We start from the raw sequence: 21,094 nt of genomic DNA, 5'->3' as shown, positions 1-21,094 counted from the left end.
TCTGCTATTGTTAGCTGTAGCTGACGGCACTTGTAACTTGGGTCTTAGGACTCCTAACCCTGTGCTCTTTCTACTGAGTCATCTGCCCAGCAGTCACCAGACATGGGGTGAGTCACTCGTTTCTGCTCTGCAAAGTGGTGGAGGACCAGCAGCCCTTCAGATCAGAAAGAGAGACCTTGAGGCAAGTCAGCGAGGAGGCTGTTTAGAAACACGAAGAACTGTTGGTTGTGGGCAGGAGCTGACAACACGGGGAGGCTCCCTCATTCTGTTACCGAAACCAAAGTGGGTTGGTTCCCTCCTGGCGAGTTAAATCAGACTCGCCACCAGAAGCAGGTGTCTCACAAAGTCAAGTCTATTTGCGGTAAATAGGAGACCACGAGAACCATTTCCAGAGTCATGGCTTCCCGAACAAGGGGAAGCAGGGACTTTTATTTCGGACGGGGAATGAATATTCAAAAGGGAGAGGCGGGTATTCGCTTGTACAGGCTCAGCTGGAAAACACACTTCCACATACACTGCAGGCGATGGTAATGAGGCCTGAGCTCCTCCTGGAGAGACCTTCGCATTAGAAAGCAGGCAAAGGTCACAGGCATAGCTCTCTCGCGGTGAGGCTTGGTCTGATTCAGGCTGGTTGTTGACTGCCTCTCCTCAACATAACCAAAGGAAAAAAACCCAATTTGGAACAACAGTTAAATGCCTCCAAACCCACCCTTGAGTTCCTCGGGGCAAACAGTCAGTGACAAGTGACTCCTGAGCACCCAGCAGCACCAGGCCTGGGCTGGGTATGGGGCTCCAGCATCAGACTTGGTCCTGGTGATGAAATCATCGCCCGGGGCACGGAAAGCACCTGCCAGCACGACCACTGCATGCTGGGCTCTCGTCTCAGCGCCGGGCTGCTCCTGTTCCTGCCTCCAAAGCAGAGGCCCTAGGTGCCCCTGGCTGCTCCCATCCCCCCTCCCAGCATCCACTGCTCACCAGGCCTGGAGACTTCGGCCTTCCAGTACATGTCAAACCACCCCCTGATTAGCCCACTGGCACTCCCTGCCCCAGCCCTTGCGTCTCTACCCTGGACAGTAGCCGTGGCGTCCTCACTGGCCTCCATTCTCTCTGCCTCTAGTGACCTCCACCAGGAAGCTGGGAGGATCGTCCTCCTTTGCAAACAATGGTGCCGCTCAGGAGGCGCTCCTACTGCCTTCAAAACTGCCGAGACAACCACTGATTCATTCAGTCACCTAATCATTCAGCAAACAGTTGTGGAGACGGTGTGCCAGACCCTGGGTGTGAGGGTGCGTCGAGTGTGGGCCTGCGTTCAGGAGCCGACCGCCCTGCGTGGGGCGCCCAGAGAGCCCAGGGAAAAGGTCCCTCTGCCTGGATGCTCCCCACGACCGTGGCCGGTACCCCGCACCTAGGGCATGTTGGACAAGGGTTTGTTGTTTGTATAAATGGATAAGCAGGTGGAAGATGGACTTTCATGGAGAGAGAGACCCGACCTTCCAGGACCCAGCTGAGCTCGGCATTCCGACCACTGATGCCAACGCGCCAGTCCTGTATGCCGGCCTTGGAGGTGCCGGCCCAGCTGAGTCCCCAGATGACAGCAGCCTCGGCCACAAGGGCCACCGGCCTGAGCCCGGCCAGCTCGCGGAATCCTAAGAGAGGGTAAAATGACACCCCGAGACAGTGACTTTCTGGGCCCGGAGTCCCGCTCTCTCTCCCTTCAATCTCTTACTTCTCCTCCTTACCATCTTTACTCCCCTCGCCGCCCAAGAAATCTTCACCTCTGGGGACATCGGACCCTCCAGGCCTCGTGGGATGTGGGAGGCAGGGCAGGGCTGGCTCTGGGGAGGGGCTGGAGATCTAGGAAGGTTCTAGAAGACTTCTGAAGGCCTCAAGGGAGGTGACACGGTGAGCTATCGTCCACCTAACCTGAAGTGCAGTTCAATTCAGTCCTGCTTGCTAACTGCGTGTTCCACGCCAAGCTGTGCCGGCAGTTGGAGGCGCCGAGACAGGCGAGACCTGCCCTCCGCTCCCCACAGGCTCAGAGGCCGGGGGAGAGACAGACGTGAACCTCGACACCTGCCATTCGACTTGTTCCACACACCGCAGAAGTGTATGCAAAACAAAAAGGAAGAGACTCTCGTCTCGGGCCAGAGCTGGGGGCAGAGAGGCCCCTGCCCCAGCACCCCCCCGCCCCCACCCCCTCGCCGTAAAGCAGCCACGACAGGAGGGAGAACATGAAACAGAAACTCAGGCTCTCATCTTCAGAGAAACCAGGAGACACCTGCACACGATGGCGGAGAGCGGATGGCAGGTGGCCAATGGTTTAATGGTTTCACAGAGCCCACGACAGGCAAGCTAAGTGTCTGTTCGGTGGCAGGGCAGGCCAGGGGTTGGAGACAGAAGAGATGCCGACCAACTGGCCTCGCAGAACTCCAGCGGGCTCCGAGGCAGGGGACTCAGACACCACGGAGGGCAAGGCAGGAGGCTGAAAACAGGGGGTCGATTGGAAGTCTCTTCAAGGACTGTTAGACCCCCGGTCTGCCTCCTGCACCGTGCAGCCAGGCGGCCACTCCTCCCTAACCCGGGCAGGGAAATCAACCAGAGAGTTCCGGACCCAGGGACACCAGCTACGGTGTGAGGGGGAGTGAGGCCCCAGACTGCTGACTGATGAGGTTGACTCCATTCTGCGTAGAAGATACTCGCTCCCTCCAGCCCCGCGGCCAGGGGAGGACTACTCCCCACTCCTCGGAAGCTGGCCTCCGTCCTGCGACTTGTTTTGGCCGCTGGGATGTTAGCATGCGCATCACAAGGAGGCACCTGGGCTCTCCTGTGCTGAGAGAAGATCACGCCCTGGTAAGCCTGCTGGTTCCAAGCATGTAAAAGAAACATGGAGCAGAGGTGTTCAGCTGACCCGCAGCCCTGCAGCCCAGCCTAGACCACCCACCCCGGCTGGCCTGCAGGCGTGCAGGGAAATGTATGCTTGCTGTCGTGTGACACGGAGATTTCTGGGGCTGTTTGTCACCGAGCGACAGCTGACTCAACAGGGGGATTCGGCAGAAGTCTGAATACTGAACAGGGTGAGCTCAGCCCCTTCCTGGGCCCCGCTCGGGGATGCTGGCAGCCGGGCAGACACTCAGCCCCGACAGAGAGCTGGACGGGATCTGACCATCCCAGAGAAAGTCTTACAGACACTGACATCTGGTGACATCTGGGTGTCCTTGACCAAAGATCCCACTGTGCCTGCAGAGATGTTCACTATTTTACAAACTCTACCTTTCTACCTGGAGCTTCTAGTCTGATTTTTAATGCTTCATTCTGAAAAATGAATAGATCATTAAAGATGACTAGACAATCTGGGAAAGCTCTAACGTGAACGAGACCCATCAGACAGACAGAAAAAAGGAACTAGCAAGAAATAGAGACACGGCAGCGACCAGAAGAAAACTGTAAAGAAAGAATCATTGTTATCCTTGGAGAGGGAGGGAAAATACACCACAAATGAATGCAGAGAACAGGAGACCGCTTGGAAATTAAAAATACGTTGATTAAAAACTTAAAAAAATAGAAGCAATGGAAGATAAAATACAGTAAAAAACCCCACAAAACCCAGAACACACACACACACACACGCACACAAGAAACAAGAAATTAAAGGATTAATCCAGGAGGCCAATAGTCAAATAATAGGAATTTCAGAAAAAAAATAATAGAAAAATCTTTCCTACAACTTAAGTACACAAATCTTCAGATTAAAACAGTTCACTGAATGCCCCGGACACTCGGTGCTGCAGGCGACATGAGCCATGTGTCATGAAATTACAGAAATTTAGGGATAAAGCAAAGATCCTAGAAGCTTCCAGAATGAAGAAAAAAGCCACCCAGTGTTACACACAGTGGATTGAGAATAAGAATAGTGCCAAATATGGAAAGATGCCTCCCACTGAGTCAAAGCGGTCCTCAACCTAGGATCCTCTACCCGCCCAGGCTGTCACAAGTATGAGGCGAGACTTAACTATTTTCAAGCAGGTGTACTTTCTCAGGAAGTTACCAACAAAATAAGGGAGTGAACCGTTAAAGAGGAAGACACGGGATGAAGAAACAGGACCCACTGTGGGGAGAAGCTGAAGGGGGTCCTTATGTGGCGGCGGAGAGAGAACCCAGCTGCACACAGGCAGGAGGATGCGTGGACAGATGGCAGGTCAGGCGTCTCCAAGAGAAAATCGCCACCGAGCTTAGACCTGGGGAGTCCACCGTGCGGTTTTTATGAAGCTGTAGGAGCGTGTGGAAATACTCAGTGCAAGAAAACGAAGATGTCGTAAAAAACGAAGCAAATGAAAGAAATGAGGCAATTATTAGCTCCTGGCAGAGCAAGAAATAATATTTACATTACATTAATAGTGGAAACACTGCGCATTTACCAGAAAATTACGTTATGCTGAGAGGAGGAGGGGAAGGGAAGAGAGTGTGTGAGAAATCTAAAATCCTCATCCACATCACAGGGAGTCAGTAGATGGCGTGCAACTGGGAATCGAGAGAGAAAAGTCAACCGGATATTTAGCAAGATGGAGACAAGTACAAGGAGAAATAGCTAAGAGGGTGGAATTGCCTCCCCCGAGGAAGGACGGAAGGACCGTCAGAGAATGGGAAGGCTTCACGGCAGGTGACGCCTAAAGCTGTTGAAGGATGAGGAGAGGGATGGGGGAACAGCCTGTGCAAAGGGCTTGGGGCACGTGTGAGGCTCAGCCTGAAGCCCACGGTGCGTCAGAGAGAGAGGAAGGGGCCAGTGGGAAGAGGGGTGTCAGAGGCGGCTCCATGGGGCACTCAGGCCACAGCAGGAATTGTAGATTTCATTCTCCAGCAGCAGGTGGCCGCAGGACAGGCTCAAGGAGGAAGCAACTGGGGTGACTTGTATTTTTAACAGACTCACTCTCCCTGCTGAGTTGAGAGCGAGGGCAGAAGCAGGGAGACCAACAAGAGGTGACGGTGGCTTGGACCGGAAGGAAGTTCAGGGTTGGAGAACTGCGGACCGGTTAGAAAGATGAGAGCTCGAGGCAGAAGCAATAAGGCTTGATTCTGGGGGTGACCAGCTGACAAGCATTTGCTTCATCTGACCTGCACAGGAAGGCGGCCCGTTCTACTGAAGCAGAAAGTGCGGCGGGGTTTCACCAAGTCACGCAGCTTGACTGGGGCTCAGCCTCGCCTGCCCAGGCTCCCAGCCCCTCTCACCAACTGCAGGAGACGGCGAGGTGAGAGGACCATGCTAATATGCAGCTCCTTGGTGTCCCTGGGAACTGCTGCTGTGAAAAGGGCTTAACTTACTCTACCTCACAGCAACCTAGGCAGCAGGTGTTGAAGATGAGGACTGAGGCTCAGAGAGGTTAAGTCACACATCTGAAGTCACACAGCCAGTAAGTGGCAAAGCTGAGATTCAACCGCAGCAGGAGCCAGATGAACTGGAGGACACCCTTGATGGGGACTCCAGTGACAAAGCCCCGGGGGTCTGGGCTGGGGAGGCATTTTGGCTCATCTCATCTTATTTGAGAAGACAGACCTCAGCATCAGTAGCTGAGGATCCCGGCCTACACTGTGGTTGGCTCTGTCCTGGCTCTCAGGGACGAGAGGAGCCTCGGCTGGGCTCCTGGAAAACCACCTGTCTGATGGTGGAGGCACAGTCGTCGTCTAGGGGAGCCCTCCAGTCTGAGGGTGGAGACGTGGCCCCAGTTTGAGGAGGCCAGGGTCTGGTGGGGGGATGCAGCGTCATCCTGTCTCAGGGAGGCAGGCCGAGCAGCCCACCCAGGATGCCGGCGGGCAGGACAGCACTGAGGTGCCAGGTCCAGGCCTGAGCTTAGAGGACCTCAGGGCCAGGCAGGGCGGGGCCACCCCTTGGTCCCAGATGCCCAGCATCCCGCTCTTCAGAGCTCACAGGTGTGGAGGGCACTTCCTCTTTCTGCCCCGCCGCCCCCAGGAGGCGGGGCCGGTCAGGGGCCCCAGGGCCGCCTCCGCTGGGGAAGGCCCCTGAGTGGGATGGTGTCTGACTCAGGACACAGCTGCCCGCAGCCTGGTGCCCAGGGTCGCAGCCTCCCCAGGCTTGGGCAGACGCTCAGCCCAGCACAGTCTCCCCTTCTCCCCGCCCTGCTGCTGACTGTCCATCCATCCTCTTCTCATTAAACCCGCAGCAAACGCCTCCTGCGGGCGAGGCTGGGGCCGGGCCTGGGGACAAGGTGCAGACCCCCACAGAGTCTGTCTTTCTGACGCTCCCAGCCCAGCTCAGCGCAGTCTCGATGAGCTCTGACGAGAGGCCGTGTGGGGCTGGGGGCTTTGGGATGTCTAGGGCGGGGTCTGCATCCAGAGCAGGGAGGGCTCCAGGAGGGGCCACCTGAAGGAAGACTTCGTCTCATACACGGGGGTGGGGTGGTGTGAGACAGCGTCCGGGGCTGGCGGCACAGCCTGTGCAAAGGCCCTGAGGAGAACCAACACTCTCGCTGGTTCCTAATTGCTGAGCCTTTGCAAAACACAGGTCAGGTCCCACAGCTCCTCTGCTTGCACCCTGCAAAGCTCCCAGCCCTCCCGACTGAGACAGCAAGGCCCCACGGGTTCCAGCCTGAGCGGCTCCCCCTGGCCTGCCTCCTCTCCATCCATGCTGGTCCCTTCCTGGTCCTCAAACACAAGCTCGTGGCCACCTCACCTCTGCCTCTGCCTGGGTGCTGTTCCCCAGATATCTGCTCTGTCTCTCTCACCTCCTCAGAGAGGCCTTCCCAGCTTGCCTGTGGAATGAACAAATGAATGATGCAATGAATGAATGAATGAATGAGGCAGGGTACCTGGAGCACAGGTGGGTGAAAGAAGTCAGCAGACAAGGAGGCAGAGCGGGGTGGGGACCGAGGCTGGGATGGTGGGCTTTATTCTGAGGGCCACGAGAAGCCACGGGACAGCCTTGGGCAGGGGAGGGACAGTCCCTCACTCCCAGGAGATGCCTCTGAGCCCACCTCCCCCTCATGAACTTGTCCAGACAGAGGCCTGAGGCCTGGAGCAGGGCCCCGGGCCCACAGCGAGTGGAGGGACAGTCAAGAGGCAGGGGGTCCAGGCGGAAGTGGTGTGTCCTTAGTTCTACTGTGTGCCGCAGCGGCCAGAGCCGCGCCTCTGGAAGCACTGGATTCCGGCTCTCTGAGGGCCCACTACACATAGCCTTGGGGACCCAGTGACGAAGCAGGTCCAGCCCCAGGCCTGAGGAACAGCCCGCTACGGAAAGGGGCCTGGATGGTGCCTGGCACATAGTAGGTGCTCAACAAAGACTCATTTCCTTCTTCCCGCCCCTCCCTGACTGTCACCCGTGTTGCCCTTAATAAAGAACAGCTGCCCATAGGCCTTTATGATGCTCATACTGAAAGAGGAGCTGAGGAAGGATCTAGGCCAACCCCCTCATGATCCAGATGAGGAAACTGAGGCCCAGAGAGGGGACAACTCACCCAGGGTCACACAGCCGGCCAGCACAAGCTGGGACACAGCCTCCAGGGGCAGCCAGGCCTGGCCCCAGGGCAGAGCGTCTCAGACCAAGGGTCGGTGAATGTGGCCCGGGGCCAAGTCCCGCACGGCGCCTGTTTTCGTACAGCCTGCCAGCAAAGACCGGATTTTACAGACGACCATTTGCAACTGATTTGATGACAGGAAATACTAACTTTGAACTCCAATTAAGCAAAACGTGATTCCCCCCAAAAGAATTCCATTCTTCTCCGTAGTAGACCTGGATTATAAAAACTGGTCCTCAATTGTTATTGTATTCTGAATTTTGTCAGTTTACAAATCGCGGACATTGGTTTTCTCTTGTATAATATCTTTGATTTTGCCTCTTGGCCCCCAAAGCCTGAAATATTTATTCTTTCCCCTGTCCTTCCTCCCTCTCCCTGCCCGGGGTTCCCGGGACTCTGCCAGGCTCACGACTCATGACCCCCACCTGCCCTTCCTCTGCGCCTGGTGTCCAGCTGTGGCCAGTGAGCCCAGACTGCAGGACTGTGGACTCCTAGCCCAGTGCTCGCCCCGTGCTCCCAGCCCTCCTCGTGGCACTGCCCAACCCCACACCCGCCCGGCCTCGGGGGGCCCCAGTTGTCTCCCTGGAGGACATGTGCCGTGGTGGCGTGGGGGGCGTCTGGCTGCTGCCTCTCGGCCCCCAGCTCCCCTGAGCACCACACTCTCCCCTCCCACCCCCTGCAGGAGCCAAGGCCAGCGTGGGCGCTGGAATCTCCCCGGTAACAGGGTCTGCCCCCCCAGCCTCCTCCCCAACCTGCCGCCCCTCCTCCCTCACCCCGGCACCTGCTCCGGCCCCTCGGCCCCTCCTCCTGGCCCCTCCTGCGCCCCCACCCCTGCCGCCTCCTTCTCTGGCTCTCCATGTCACCATCTGTGGACAATCCCTCTCTGTCACTCTCCCTGCCACCCCTCCTTCTCCTTCCTCCTTCCTCGCTCTGCTCTCTCTCTGCCTCTCTCCTCTCTCTGCATCTCTCCCTCTGCCCCTTCTCCTGCTCCCTCTCCTCCTCCTTCCCGTCTCCCTGTCACGCATTTCTCATCACCCCCCTCATTCTGGCTTTCCACCCACTCGCTGGCTTCTCTCTCTCTCTCTCTCTCTCTCCACCTCCGACCGACCCCCCTTCCCTCTGTTCCTATTGGCTCCTCACAGTCCACTCTTCCCCTTTTCCTTCTCTTTGTGGGGAGGCTTCTGCTGCAGACCCCCCATCTGTGCCCCTACCCTGCCCCCCCAGGACGTGTCCTGGAGATGGGGGGTGACGCACCCGGTGCCGGTGGGAAGTCGGGGCCGGAGACCAGATGGGAGCGGCCCCGTGGGCAGACGTGGCCGCCGCGGGCCTGAGAGGGGCCGCCGGCCTGCGAGCGGTCTAGAAGTGGGCACTGTGTGGGGACCCTGGTGAAGGGGTGCTCTGGAGTCCCTGGGGACCAGGCAGGGAGAGGGGCCAGCAGGATGATAACCGGCCTGGCAGCAAGGAGGGGAGCCCTCACCCCATGGGCAGGTAAGGAGGCTGGGGCCAGGGTGGGGTTCCGGGGGCGGGTGCTGAGCCCACCCTCTGCCCAGGATGAACTTGGGAGGCTGGGGCTGGGGGCTGGGAGAGGGTGGGAAGCCCCAGGGAGGAAGGAGGCCTTCCTGTGGCCTCTTGGTGGGCTGCGTGGGGTGGGGGACATTAATCACAGTACTTCATGCCATGATTCTAGAATCTTGGAATCACAGAACAGCAGAATATCGGAGCTGGAAGAAACCAGATGCATCACGGCGTTGGCCTCCTCGGCTCACGTGCCAGCTTGCCTGAGCTCCCTCTGTGCTGGGCACTCTGCTCGGCACACTCCCATTAATCCTTTGAACAGCCCTGGGAGGTGGGTACGCTTGTCTTCATTTTAATAGGAGGAAACTGAGGTTCAGAGGTGGGAAGTGACTTGCCAAAGGTCACACAGCAATTTGGCATCATCAATCTGTGGCAGAGCCTAAGCCCCCAGCCCAGGGCTGTGGAGCATGTTCCCGGGGGTCAGACTCCAGGCCTGTGGGTCAGTGGCCCTGACTAGCACAGTCTAGCCCTCTTAGGGGAAGGCCTAGGGGAGCAGAGGGCAAGCAGAATGCAGAGCTGGCCAGGGGCCATCAGCCTGCCTCGTCGGGGGCTTGGCCAGTCCTTGTGTCCTCTCAGCCTGAGGCCTTCAGGGAAGCCAGCAGGACCAGGAGGTACTGATGGTTTAGGAGTGGACAGTACCGGGTTGGAATCCTGACTCGCACTCACAGCTGGGTGACCTTGTGCAACTTACCGAACCTCTCTGGGCCTCAGCTTCCTCCTCTCTAAAAACCATCCCTCGTGGGCTTTGTGAAGATTTCCTAATGTTAGTTTGAGGCCTCTGCCCAGGAGCCGTGTCCCACCTTGGAGCTCTAATCACTGAACTGCTTGGTCGGCTCACATTTCCCGGATGTTCTGGGTACTGTGCTAGATGCTGGGGTTAAAGAAATAAATAGCTCCTGCACCCAAGAGCCGGCACTCTACAGGGGAAGGGAGTGGGGGACATACAGATGGAGAGTCACTGGGGTGTCTGACCTCTCTGAGAGGCCATCCTGAATTGCTGTGGGGCTCAGGGTAGCCACTCACCCTCTCTGGGCCTCTGTCCCCTCCCGAGCAGTCCTCTGAGGAGTCCGCCCCCAGCTTTCAGGCAAGCTCGTGCCAAAGATAAACCAGACAGGGAAGAAAAGTCCCTCCTCCCCAAGGATGGACCAGATCACACACAGGATTCCAGCTCCTTAAAGAGAAGGCAGTACCTAAATTGCAGGTCTGGCTTACGCCCGCGGAAGGCTGTAATTTCCCTGCCTCTGACACCCCTGGGCCCGGATGAGGGTGGAGGCAGGGAGTCTTCCAGGGGGCCAGGGGCACCGGGAGGGGCTAATTCATCCCCATCCGCCCCAACCCCCCATACAAAGGGAGGGCCTGGCTGGGTTCCCGCCACGCCGTGTGTTAGCCCGTGTGCTCGCGCGTGTGGGCGCACATGTGCGTGCCTGGGCGGGAGGCGGCTGTGCTGAGAGCTCGCCCCCAGGCTCCCCTCGGGCATTCGTCCTTGCAGCCTGGAAATTAGGTTTTCTGGGCTCTCGGTGTCTCTCAGGAGCCTGGCGCTCGCCTCCCTCCTCCAGCTCTGGCTGCAATTGGCCGCCCAGCGGGGATGCTATAAAGAGGATTTGCGCACAGAGAGGCAAGGTGGACCGATGGGTGACGCAGGGTCCCCAGGCCGAGGCAGGTCCCAGATTCCACAATTCCAGGTCTAAGAAGGGCTGATTCCGGCACTCCGGAGTGCTGACATTCTCGGATTCAAGGACACGGAGTCTAAAGATCTATGACTACAACTCAGTTCTAAGAATCTAAAATTCTATTTTTAAGCTTCAAAGAGTCTAAGGATTTGGGTCCATGATCCTAATAGTTCAGGAGCCCGAGGAGCAGTGAGGAGAGGTGGGTGCCAGCTGGGCACCCTGACCAGCAGGGACCCTTCGGCCAGTGCCTTCTCCAGGCCCGGCCTCGGTCTGCCGGCCTGTGGAATGGAGGTGGGAGGACGATGGTCTCACGGTCCTCCAGCTCTGCCCTTTCCTGGCTGTGTGACCAGAGCATGTGGCCTCCCCCTTGCTCCCTGCCTGTTCAGTGGCAATGACACTAGTGTCTCCCTTGTAATACCCCACAGGGTGCAGTACGTCACTGGCTTAGCCTGGAACCTGAGTGACAAGAAGCTGGCAGCACCGTTAGGATTCTAAAGCCCACTGCCCCAGGAGCCCCTCCCTTCGTGCCGCTGTCCCGGGCTTGGAGAGCTGCTGAGGGCCGAGGGGGAGGGGAAGTTGGAGGTCAGATTGGGGGTCTCCCCCCCGCTTGGAGCAGCAGCGAGGGGTGCTCTGAGCCCCAGGCTGGGGTATGGTTCTCAGCCTTGTCCTGCCTGGTGCTCAGAGCCCTTGACGGCCCAGGTCACCAGGCAGGGGTCATTGGGCAGGGGCACCCAGATGGACTCACCCACCCAGAGGCGTTTGCTCGAGTTGGGGGTGCCTCCCCTTCCAGAAGCTTTGCACCTTAAAAGCAGTGTCCGGATAGGGTCTCGCTGGAGGCGGTTCAGGCCCAGGGTGAGTGGGCCGCGGGTGTTGGAGGAAAGGCTTGTCCTCTGAGGGACTTCTTTCTCCCTCGGGGTTTCTGGAGGAGAGTCAGGGGACAGCCCAGAGCCAAGGGACGGGGTGAGGGTGTCACTAAGACAAAAGAGCAGGGGAAGGTCTGGGTCTCAGAGGAGGCCCTGCTTTCAGCCTTGGCCCCTAACTGGGCCTCCTGTGAGCCGGGAAGCTCTGCCGAGGGCGGCTGCCAAATCCCGGGGCAGCGCCTCTCCCGGGGCCTCAGTCTCTACCAGCAGCAGTGCACCCCTGCTCTGCACTAAGAATCGTCCACTCTGGGTTCCTCTGATTCATTCGATGCCTCACACACTGACACGGAGCTGGGGTTGAGGGAAAGAGTCAAAGCTGAGTGGGAGCATCTCCAACCTAGGGAGCATCAAGTCTGGCAGGGGAGCCTGGCAGAGTCCCAGCTCCTTAGGATACGCCAGAGGTATGATGAGAAAGGTACTAACGAAGTAAGTGGGGAGGCTGGGTCCCACTGTGCCCGTGGGCAAGCTCTTACTCGTGCTTCAAGACCCATGCGGAACGCCCTCTTCTCAGGGAAGCCTGCGGCACTGATGCGGGAGGAGGCAGCTGTCCGTGTACCTACCGCCAGCACGTTGTGAATTTCTCCAGCACAAGTCGGCCCTGGGGGAGAAGGGGGCCCGGCCACCAGCACCCAGGTTCACAGCCAACCGGCCCGGGCAAGGCCTTTTTGGAGGCACAGTGGGCTGGGCTGGGCTGCAGGGGTCCCCAACAGCGACTCTCAGGGGAAGGGACATTCCTGAGCCTGGGGTTCTTAACTCCATTCGGAATCTGATGAAAGCTCTGGGCCTGCCCAGAAAAGACGTGGATGCATTACTTTTCACCGGAATGTTACAGGCTCACAGATCCTCTGAGGTTCATCTAGAGACTCAGGTTCAAGGTCAAGGACCTGTGATTTGCAGTAGTGTCTGTCAAATGTGAGAGTGAGACCCGTTGGCGGCTGCCTTAGTCCGTTCCGGCCGCTGTAACAGGATACCATTCTGGGTGGCGTATAAACCACGGCGATGTATCGCTCACGGTTCTGGGGGCTGGAAGCCCAACATCAAGGCGCTGGCAGATTGGGTGTCTGGTGAGGGTCCACTTCCTGGTTCACAGACAGCCATCTCCTTGCTGTGTCCCCACATGGCAGAAGGGCCAAGGGAGCTCCCTGGGGTCTCCCTCCTACGGGCACTCTTCCCATTCATGAGGGCTCCTCACATACGACCTAATCACCTCCCAAAGGCCCCCCCAATACCATCACACTGGGAGGTAGGGTTTCAGCACATGAATTAAGGGGGGCACATTCAGTCTGCAGCAGCGGGCCAGGCACTCCGGGCTCTGACAGCTGAGGCCGTCATGTGGAGAAGGGGCAACTATTGTGTTATGAAACCATTCAATGGGTTGCAACGTAAAAGGCGTTGGTGTCAAAAATGTTTGAAAGCGCTCATTCAGAGGAAAAGACTTATGTTGTCATCAGCCAATTGAATGATCCACTCATTCCTTTATTGGACATTTGTGGAGCACCCGTGTGCACAGGCAAAGGGACACAGTGGCGCACAGGCCAGCGCTGGTCCCTGCCCTTTGGAGGGAGGCAAGCCCGTGTCCCACACCACACCCTAGCTGTGTGATACACGGTGGTCACTTCCCCTCTCTGAGACTCAGTTTGCTCATCTGAGAAGTGGGAATACCCTGCCAGCCTACCTTGCCCTGCTGTGCAGAGTGAATGGGCTGGTACATGCCAAACTCTGGCCGGGCACACAGTCAGTCTTCAAGTTCAGTGTGATGGGGGAGGGGCAGTGGAGAGAAAGCCATCCTCTGCCATGACCGGGCTGTGTCCTCCATCCTCCAGGCCAGTAGCTGACTGCTGACTGCCCTCCTCTCAGCCATGGACACCCCCAGTTATGCTTCATCGGTGCCCATGACCTCGGAACCTGGGAACACCTCCTCAGCCTGGCCCCTGGATGTCACCCTGGGAAATGTGTCCTCGGACCCGAGCACGACAGGGCTCGCCATCAGCGGTGTTCTGATCCCACTGGTCTACCTGGTGGTGTGTGTGGTGGGCCTGCTGGGCAACTCACTGGTCATCTACGTGGTCCTGCGGCATACGGCCAGCCCGTCGGTCACTAACGTCTATATCCTCAACCTGGCGCTGGCTGACGAGCTCTTCATGCTGGGGCTGCCTTTCCTGGCTGCCCAGAATGCCCTGTCCTACTGGCCCTTCGGCTCCCTCATGTGCCGCCTGGTCATGGCCGTGGACGGCATCAACCAGTTCACCAGCATCTTCTGCCTCACCGTCATGAGCGTGGACCGCTACCTGGCGGTGGTGCATCCCACTCGCTCGGCCCGCTGGCGCACGGCGCCCGTGGCCCGCACGGTCAGTGTGGCCGTCTGGGTGGCCTCAGCCGTGGTGGTGCTGCCCGTGGTGGTCTTCTCGGGTGTGCCCCGTGGCATGAGCACCTGCCACATGCAATGGCCGGAGCCGGCGGCGGCCTGGCGAGCTGGCTTCATCATCTACACGGCTGCGCTGGGCTTCTTCGGGCCGCTGCTGGTCATCTGCCTCTGCTACCTGCTCATCGTGGTCAAAGTGCGCTCGGCGGGGCGGCGGGTGCGGGCGCCCTCGTGCCAGCGGCGGTGCTCCGAGCGCAGGGTCACACGCATGGTGGTGGCCGTGGTGGCGCTCTTCGTCCTCTGCTGGATGCCCTTCTACGTGCTCAACATCATCAACGTGGTGTGCCCGCTGCCCGAGGAGCCCGCCTTCTTCGGCCTCTACTTCCTGGTGGTGGCGCTGCCCTATGCCAACAGCTGCGCCAACCCCATCCTCTACGGCTTCCTCTCCTACCGCTTCAAGCAGGGCTTCCGCAGGGTCCTGCTGCGGCCCTCCCGCCGTGTGCGCAGCCAGGAGCCCCCGGAGGGGCCTCCGGAGAAGACGGAGGAGGAGGAAGAGGATGGGCAGAAGGACGGGGAGGAGGGGGCAGGGAAGCAAGGGCAGAGGAAAGGGAAGAAGGACCGGGTCAGCCGGATCACACAGCCGGGCACCAGCGGGCAGGAGCGGCCGGCCAGCAGCACGGCCGGCAAGGAGCAGCTGTTCCTACCCCAAGAGCCCTCAGCTGGAGAGAAGTCAGGCACACTGCACATCAGCTATCTGTAGGGGCCTGCAAGCACCAGGGCGGCCTGAGCACCGGGTGGAGGCTGTGGGTGCGCCTAGGGCCTGCCGCCTGAGGTGCCAGGGGCCCGTGATGGGATGTCTGGACGCCTGGGCTCTGATCCCAGTGCTGCTGGGACTCGCTGTGTGACCTTGGATGGGTCAGCGTCCCCTCTCTGGGCCTCGTGTTGTCCTCTGTGACTCAGGGATGGGAGTATTCAGCCTGGATGAGCTCTGTCAGATGGGAAGTCTGGAGGGGCGTCAGTGTGGGGCTGATCCTCCTGAGTCAGGCCCAGGTGGAGGGGACAGGTGCAGACTGGCCTTTCGCTCAGAGACAGAGCATCCTGGGGCAGCAGCCTGGGTCTTGGCCCAGAGGGATAAGCCAAGGCCTGGATTTCCTGGGCTGAGTCAGGTTCCCGGGAGAGGGACGGGGGCCCCAGGTTCACAGGCAGCTGGACTGGGGCCCCAAAGAGAAGTCCTACCTAGTAGGAGGAGGGTTTGAGACTGCCCAGGGCCTGTGTCAGCTCTCCCTACGTGCTGCAAGGGCTCTCCCCTCGGGACCTCAGGCCTCACCCGCTGAACAACCCAATGACCTCCAGGCCCTCTGGCCCAGACAGTTGGTGCCAGGGCTCCTGTGCGTCTGGACACGAGGAGACAGGCAGATTATCCGGGAAGCTAATTAAGTCCAGCTTCAGGGTCCCCTACTGCTCGGGCCCTTCTGAGGTCCTGCATCTAATCTTGTACTTGTAATTTTAAGAGGGACCCCAAATTGCATAAGCTTAGGCCCCCCAAAACCTAGCTTAGCCTCTGTTGAGGGCAGCTGACCAATCCCCAGACCAGCTCACTTTGTGTCCTGTGGCTGTAGGAGGGCATCTCAGGATCTCTGAGACCTCCAGGAGCCCCCTCATAGGAGGAAGCATCCTTGTTCCTCCCCTCCCAGTGCCCAAGGCAGGGACCCAGCCCAGGCAGACGGGCCTGGAAAGAAAGAGTGTCTGAACGGTGCTGAGAGCAAAAGGATGGGGGTGGGGAGAGGGCAGGAGGAAAGAGGAACAGGAGGGAGGAGTAGGAGGAGGGTGGAGGACACATCTGCTCCATGACCTTGGAGCTGTCCTTGGCCCCTCTGGGCTGAGCCCTGTTGCAGCATCGATGACACTGGGTTGCTGACGCCTGGCCTGATCAATCTCAAGGGAGGATGTCATCAGGGTGGAACAGCAAATGCTCTGAAAGCCCCAGGGCTGGGACCTGGTTGGTGCTGGGAAGAAGGCAGGGCCTTGAGGGAAGCCTGGGGGTGGAGCCCAGAAGCGGGACCTGGCTCCCAGGGAGGGTGGGAGGAATGGTGCGCCCCCCGCAGGTCAGGGAGCAGAACTCCCCATCCTCTATATTCCCTGGGGCTACAGTTCCGGGAAGCCCAGGGGAAACAAGAGGAGGCTGGAGCGGGACCACAGAAGAGGCCACTGTCCAAGACTGGCCATGGACCAGCCTGCACTCGCTCCCAGAGACGACCCCTTAGAGCCACAGTGAGACTGGCCCCGGGGAGGGAGGGACCTCGGGCTAAATCTGCCAGCCCACCACCCTGCAGAGGGTGGGGCATCCTCAGGGACAGCACGAGAACCACAAATTGGGAGCCCTAGATCTTCAGTGCACCTCAGGATCCTGGTTAGCCTTGACTTCTCTGGGCCTCAGTTTCCCCATCATAAAATGGAGGTGGTTGTCCCAGCTTGCCTGCCTCCTGGGGTGTGGGAGGAAAATGAGTCCTGCTGGGTGAACTGACTGGTGCACTGCAATGGGTGGGGGTGGGGCGCATCAGATTATAAAACGGAGGCGGCCCCCTGCCAGGCTCGGCCTACACCCCCTTCTCCTCCACCAAGCGGCCTCCATGTCTCCAGCCTTTGGGACTGAAAACACTGCAGGACACGACCAAAGGGGAGTTGGGGCCAAGGAGCAGGGAGGCGGGGCTTGGGGGAGAGATGGGCCCCCTCAGGGGGAAGGAAGTTCACAAAACCAGACCTTATGTGGAGGTTGGAGGCTGGAGGCCCAGCTCTCAGTCTGGGGTTCCCCTGAGGAGGATCTGGGGCTCCGAGGGAAGAGGGCCCCCTAGCATTCCAGCATCCCTGGCTGGCCCTGCCTTCCCACCCGATTCCTGGGGCAGGCGACCGCGTTCTGCAGGGTGGCTGGGAGGCCCCCAGGGAAATCTGTTGCTGCTTCTGCCCCTAGCTCTTGTCAATAAAGACGGTGACACATGACAACAGCTGTGGCCTGGGCCATTTCCTCTGCCAGATGCTGTGTGTCTAGATGGGTGTGTGTGGATGGGCGTGTGCATGGGTTCGACCTCTATCAGGATGCTCCCTCTATCCATCTTCCAGCTCTGTGTGGCCAGGTCTCTTGGCGTGTGGCCTCCCAGAGTCCCAGTCCTCCAGGGGACATGGAAGATGCCCCAACAAGCCTCAGCCTACATCCTTACAGATCTTATCCAAAAGCACTAGATAGACTCTTCCTGCATCCAAATATCAAATCTCATGGAAGAAAGCTGATTGGCTCCAACTGGGTCACATGATGGTGCCTTGGGCCAATCACCAAAGACAAAGTGATAGAGTGCCATGATTGGCCAGGTATGGGTCATGTGCCCATTTTTCCTGCCAGAGAGAAGGTGGGAATACTGTGATGGACAGTTTGGCCTGACCAATGAGGTAGGGACAGAGTACCAGGCAAGGGGAGGCCGGCCAGGCAGCAATAACAGCAGACTGGAGGTGTGTGTGTGTGAGCCCAGTGCCGGGCGCATAGTAGGTGCTCAGGGCATCTCAGCCATATCCATGAGTGAACGAGTATGGGAACTTAACCCCAAGGACCTGCTGTGTGTGGGGGACAGGTGTGCATAGGGTGGGAGCAGAGGGACTCTGGGGGCCAAGAGTTGTGTGGGATGAGCGCCTGGGCCACGGTCCCCCTCTGGATCCCACACCCCCAGGCCTTCCCCCCGACACTGTGTGTCACTGCCTGTGCACGCTTATGTGCTTGTGGGCATGTGGGTGTCCTGCTTGCCTTGTCCCTCCAGAGGTGGGGCTGTGTTGGGAGCCGGCCCCTCTGCCTCCTTTGGATCTGTGCAACGTGGGGCCCCTGAATGAACAGAGGGAGGAGCAGGGGGGAACGGGAGGAGCTTGCCCGGGGGTTTGGTGGCTGGAACTGTGGGTTATGGGAAGTGCAGGGGTGAAGGTGGGGGCGCCTTCTGGAGCTGTGAGCTTGAGCAGGCAGGAAGGGGTGGTGATGACCCTCTCTGCCTGACTCCTCCTCTCCAGACATCCAAGTTGCTCAGACCCAGGGCCTTACCTTGAACTTGTCTCTCAGAGGCGGTTGCCAGGCAACAGCCCATGGTCACCAGGCTCTGGACCAGGACTTCATGCATCAGCATCAGCATCAGCATCAGCGGTGAGGAGCTGGGAGGCCGCAGGGCCTGGGGTAGGGGGAGCTGAGGCCCCAGGGCTTCAGGCGCTCCTCACTTACAAGGGGAGGGGGGGACAGGTCACTGTCCCATGGGAAGGTGACAGCCTGGGCTCCACAGGACTCCAGATACAGAAGAAAAGGCTCTAAAAGCAGCAAGAACCCCAGGCTGTAATGTGAGGGGCGCTCCGTGGAGTTGTGCAAGGCCACGTCCTGCCAAGGCCCTCAGGGTCCTCCGCTGTCACTGGCAGGCCCTGGTGAGATGCTGGGTGGGACCGCTGGAAGGCTATGGGGAAAATGCAGCCCCTAAAAGCCATGGGACCCAAAGTCAGGAGGCGTGGACCTTAGGCTCACTCTGCCACAAACCTACTGTGTGGCCTTGGGCCATTCACTTCACCTCTCTGGGCACAGTTCATTAAGTCAAAGATTTTCTGAGCACCGATGGTATGCACGGCCCTGACCCTGGGCGGTGTACAGTGGAGGGCAACAGAGGCGGCACTGGTGCTGTTGGGGCTCATGGGCAGCCATATGAGTGACTGTGTCACTCTCCAGTGGGGAGGGAAGTGCAGGGTGCTCTAGGGGCACCGTTGGGGGGAGGCGTCAGTGGGAGGCTGCATTGAGAGCAGAGGGCTGCTTGTGCGTGTGCCAGGCGGGGGCCCTGTGTGCACTGAGGCCTTGAGGCTGCAGGAGGGCAGGGGACGAAGGGGAGAGAGGCCAAGGGGAGCCTAAGTCAGGGGTAGACGTGTGTCAGGCAGGACCTCCTGGGGGCTTCATTCCTGTTGTCAGCTGAATTGCATCCCCTCCTCGAATTCCTCTGCTGAGGTCCCAACCTCCAGGACCTCCAGATGGGACCTGATTTGGAAACAGGGTCCTTTCAGATGTAAGTAGTTAAGAGGAGGTCCTACTGGTCCTACTGGAGCGGAGTGGGCCCCTAACCCAGTATGACTGTTGTCCTTCAGAAAAGAGAAGATCTGAACACAGACACGCGCACAAAGAAGATGCTTCTACAAGCCAAGGACCAGCAAGGATGGCCAGCAAGCCCGCAGAAGCCAGGAGTGAGGCCCGGAGCAGCTCCTTCCTCTCAGCCTCAGGAGCAAGCAGCCAGCCCCGACTCCCGGATCTTCCGGCTCCAGAACCAGGAGAAAATAACGTTCTGTTGTCTAAGCCACGTAGCTTGTGGTACTTTGTCATGGCAGCCGGAGCCGACGGGTACAGTTCCCCACCTGCAAAACCGAGATAAGGGCCCTGCTCTCCGGGCCTCCCGGCGACTAACTCATTCATGCCTTCATTCAACGTGTTCGCTGGGCGGCTGCCAACTGCCAAAGGCTGAGGGCAGAGAAGGACGAGGCCCGTCTCTCAGGGGTGAAGGAAGTCGCAGCGAAGATAAGAGATAAAGAGGCAGTTTGGAAGTCCCCGGACTCTGGAACTGCCTGGGTTTGAATTCCAGCTCATCCATCCACCAGCTGTCTGACCTTGAGCCAGCTGATTAACCTTTCTGTGCCTCAGTTTCCTGCTCTCTGAGATGAGGATGAGAGCAGATGCATGTACTGTTAGGAGGTTTAAATGAATGAATATTTATCAACAGCTTGGAAGAATGCCCGGTGCATTGTGGGTCTATGTGTTGAATAAATGTGAGAAGGGCTTTAGGAGAGCAAGAATCCATCCCAGTGGGGGTGGAAGTCTCCGCAGGACGGGGTGTAAGGAGGGAACTGGGGTTTGTGTCCCGGGAGGGAGGCCTGGGAGCCAGCCAAGTACTAAGAGCAGGTTTGATCTGCATTTTACGGCTGAAGACAGTGAGGCCGGGGATGGTCCTGTGACTTGCCCAGGGTCACTGCACGAGAGGCAGGACCAAGAACCCTGTTTTCCCAGCCCCCAGGCCAGTGTCTGTAGTTTTTACAAACTACAAGAATGAGGGCCAGGGTGACAGCAGTGACATTGGGGGTGCAGAGAGCTCTGAGGCCGTTGGTGCCAGCTCCCCAGTGGCCACTGGACAGGGGCAGATGATGCCCTTGGCAAGACACATTAGGCATGAGGGGCAGCCCAGACCTCATGGGGACCTCGGTAGCCTCCTAGAGGCCCAGCCACCCTGCAGCCACCCCTGCAGCCCCGCACAGGCCGCCTGGCAGGCTAAGGTGGTGTGGACACGGGGTTGAGCGACAGGCACACCCTCCCGCACATGTGTGCATGCAGGGCAAGGCTGCCTTCGCTTTTTCACGGGCTGGAAGAAGGTGCCCGGGCCACCCTCTGCTGGGGTCCCACCCTCCAGGGCCCCAGACACCCGGGGACACAGCCACGTCCTCTGCAGCGTCTCGTTGCGGGTGGGGGCCAGGGAGGCCGCCGTCCTCCGGCCCCGCTGTCGCTTCGTGGCCAGGCGCTGGGTCACCATCTGCACGCGGGGCCGCTGGCCCTGCCTGCTCCGCTCCTCCGTCGGAAAGAGGAGGCCCGGGCCTCATGCCCGCTCGTCGGACAGGGATCCTCCTCCTCTCTGGCCCTAGTAAATGGCCTCAATTATGGGAGTGCAAAGCCCACGGGCGGCAGCGGCGGGTGAGCAATCGGCCACGCAATTCGGTTCAAACCCAGCGCCACCACCTCCCAGCTCTGCCTGCCCAGGGGCCAGCCTCGGAGGCTCAGTTTCCCCATCCATAAACTGGCCTCCCTGCCCGCACTGTCGCAGCACCGGGAGGCGGCGGATTGGCTCCGGCCGAGCCAGCGCTGCGCTCTGTGTCCGGCAGGGGGCCCCCGCGGGACTGCCCCCTAGCCGCCGGCTCCGCTCGGCCAGACTCGGCCCCACTCGGCTCCACTCGGCCGGACTCGGCCAGACTCGGCTATGTTCGGCGGGACAGGCTGGGTTCGGCTAG

The 21,094-nt window shown here is 59.2% G+C and overlaps 1 protein-coding gene and 1 long non-coding RNA gene across 4 annotated transcripts; one reads left to right on the top strand and one right to left on the bottom strand.

Annotated features, from left to right (window-relative positions):
- Window positions 1-385: 385 nt before the first annotated feature.
- On the bottom strand, window positions 386-1,646 carry LOC138921295 (uncharacterized). Its single transcript, XR_011433772.1, has 2 exons — window positions 1,066-1,646; window positions 386-647 (listed from the first exon to the last, which is right to left on the bottom strand). It is a non-coding gene; the product is annotated as an uncharacterized lncRNA (long non-coding RNA).
- A 6,559-nt stretch (window positions 1,647-8,205) lies between these two features.
- On the top strand, window positions 8,206-17,052 carry SSTR3 (somatostatin receptor 3). 3 transcript variants are annotated; one of them, XM_005606611.4, is made up of 3 exons: window positions 8,206-9,011; window positions 9,211-9,369; window positions 13,512-17,052. In XM_005606611.4, exon 3 carries the CDS (start codon window positions 13,548-13,550, stop codon window positions 14,808-14,810), a length of 1,263 nt encoding a protein of 420 aa, XP_005606668.2. In that variant the 5' UTR covers window positions 8,206-9,011; window positions 9,211-9,369; window positions 13,512-13,547; the 3' UTR covers window positions 14,811-17,052. The 3 variants fall into 3 exon arrangements, with proteins under 3 accessions (XP_005606668.2, XP_023487633.1, XP_070110644.1); XM_070254543.1 differs by having other exon boundaries at window positions 8,566-9,011; window positions 12,200-17,052; XM_023631865.2 differs by lacking the exon at window positions 9,211-9,369 and having other exon boundaries at window positions 8,360-9,011.
- The last annotated feature ends 4,042 nt before the right edge of the window (window positions 17,053-21,094 follow it).

Source organism: Equus caballus, chromosome 28 (genome assembly GCF_041296265.1).
Source record: "Equus caballus isolate H_3958 breed thoroughbred chromosome 28, TB-T2T, whole genome shotgun sequence".
In the NCBI taxonomy this organism is placed as follows: Eukaryota; Metazoa; Chordata; class Mammalia; order Perissodactyla; family Equidae; genus Equus; species Equus caballus.
This window is presented reverse-complemented; position numbering and strand designations above follow the sequence as displayed.

Coding starts and splice junctions, on each gene's coding strand:
- SSTR3 (XM_005606611.4), top strand. CDS start 13,548: ATGGACACCCCCAGTTATGCTTCATCGGTGCCCATGACCTCGGAACCT.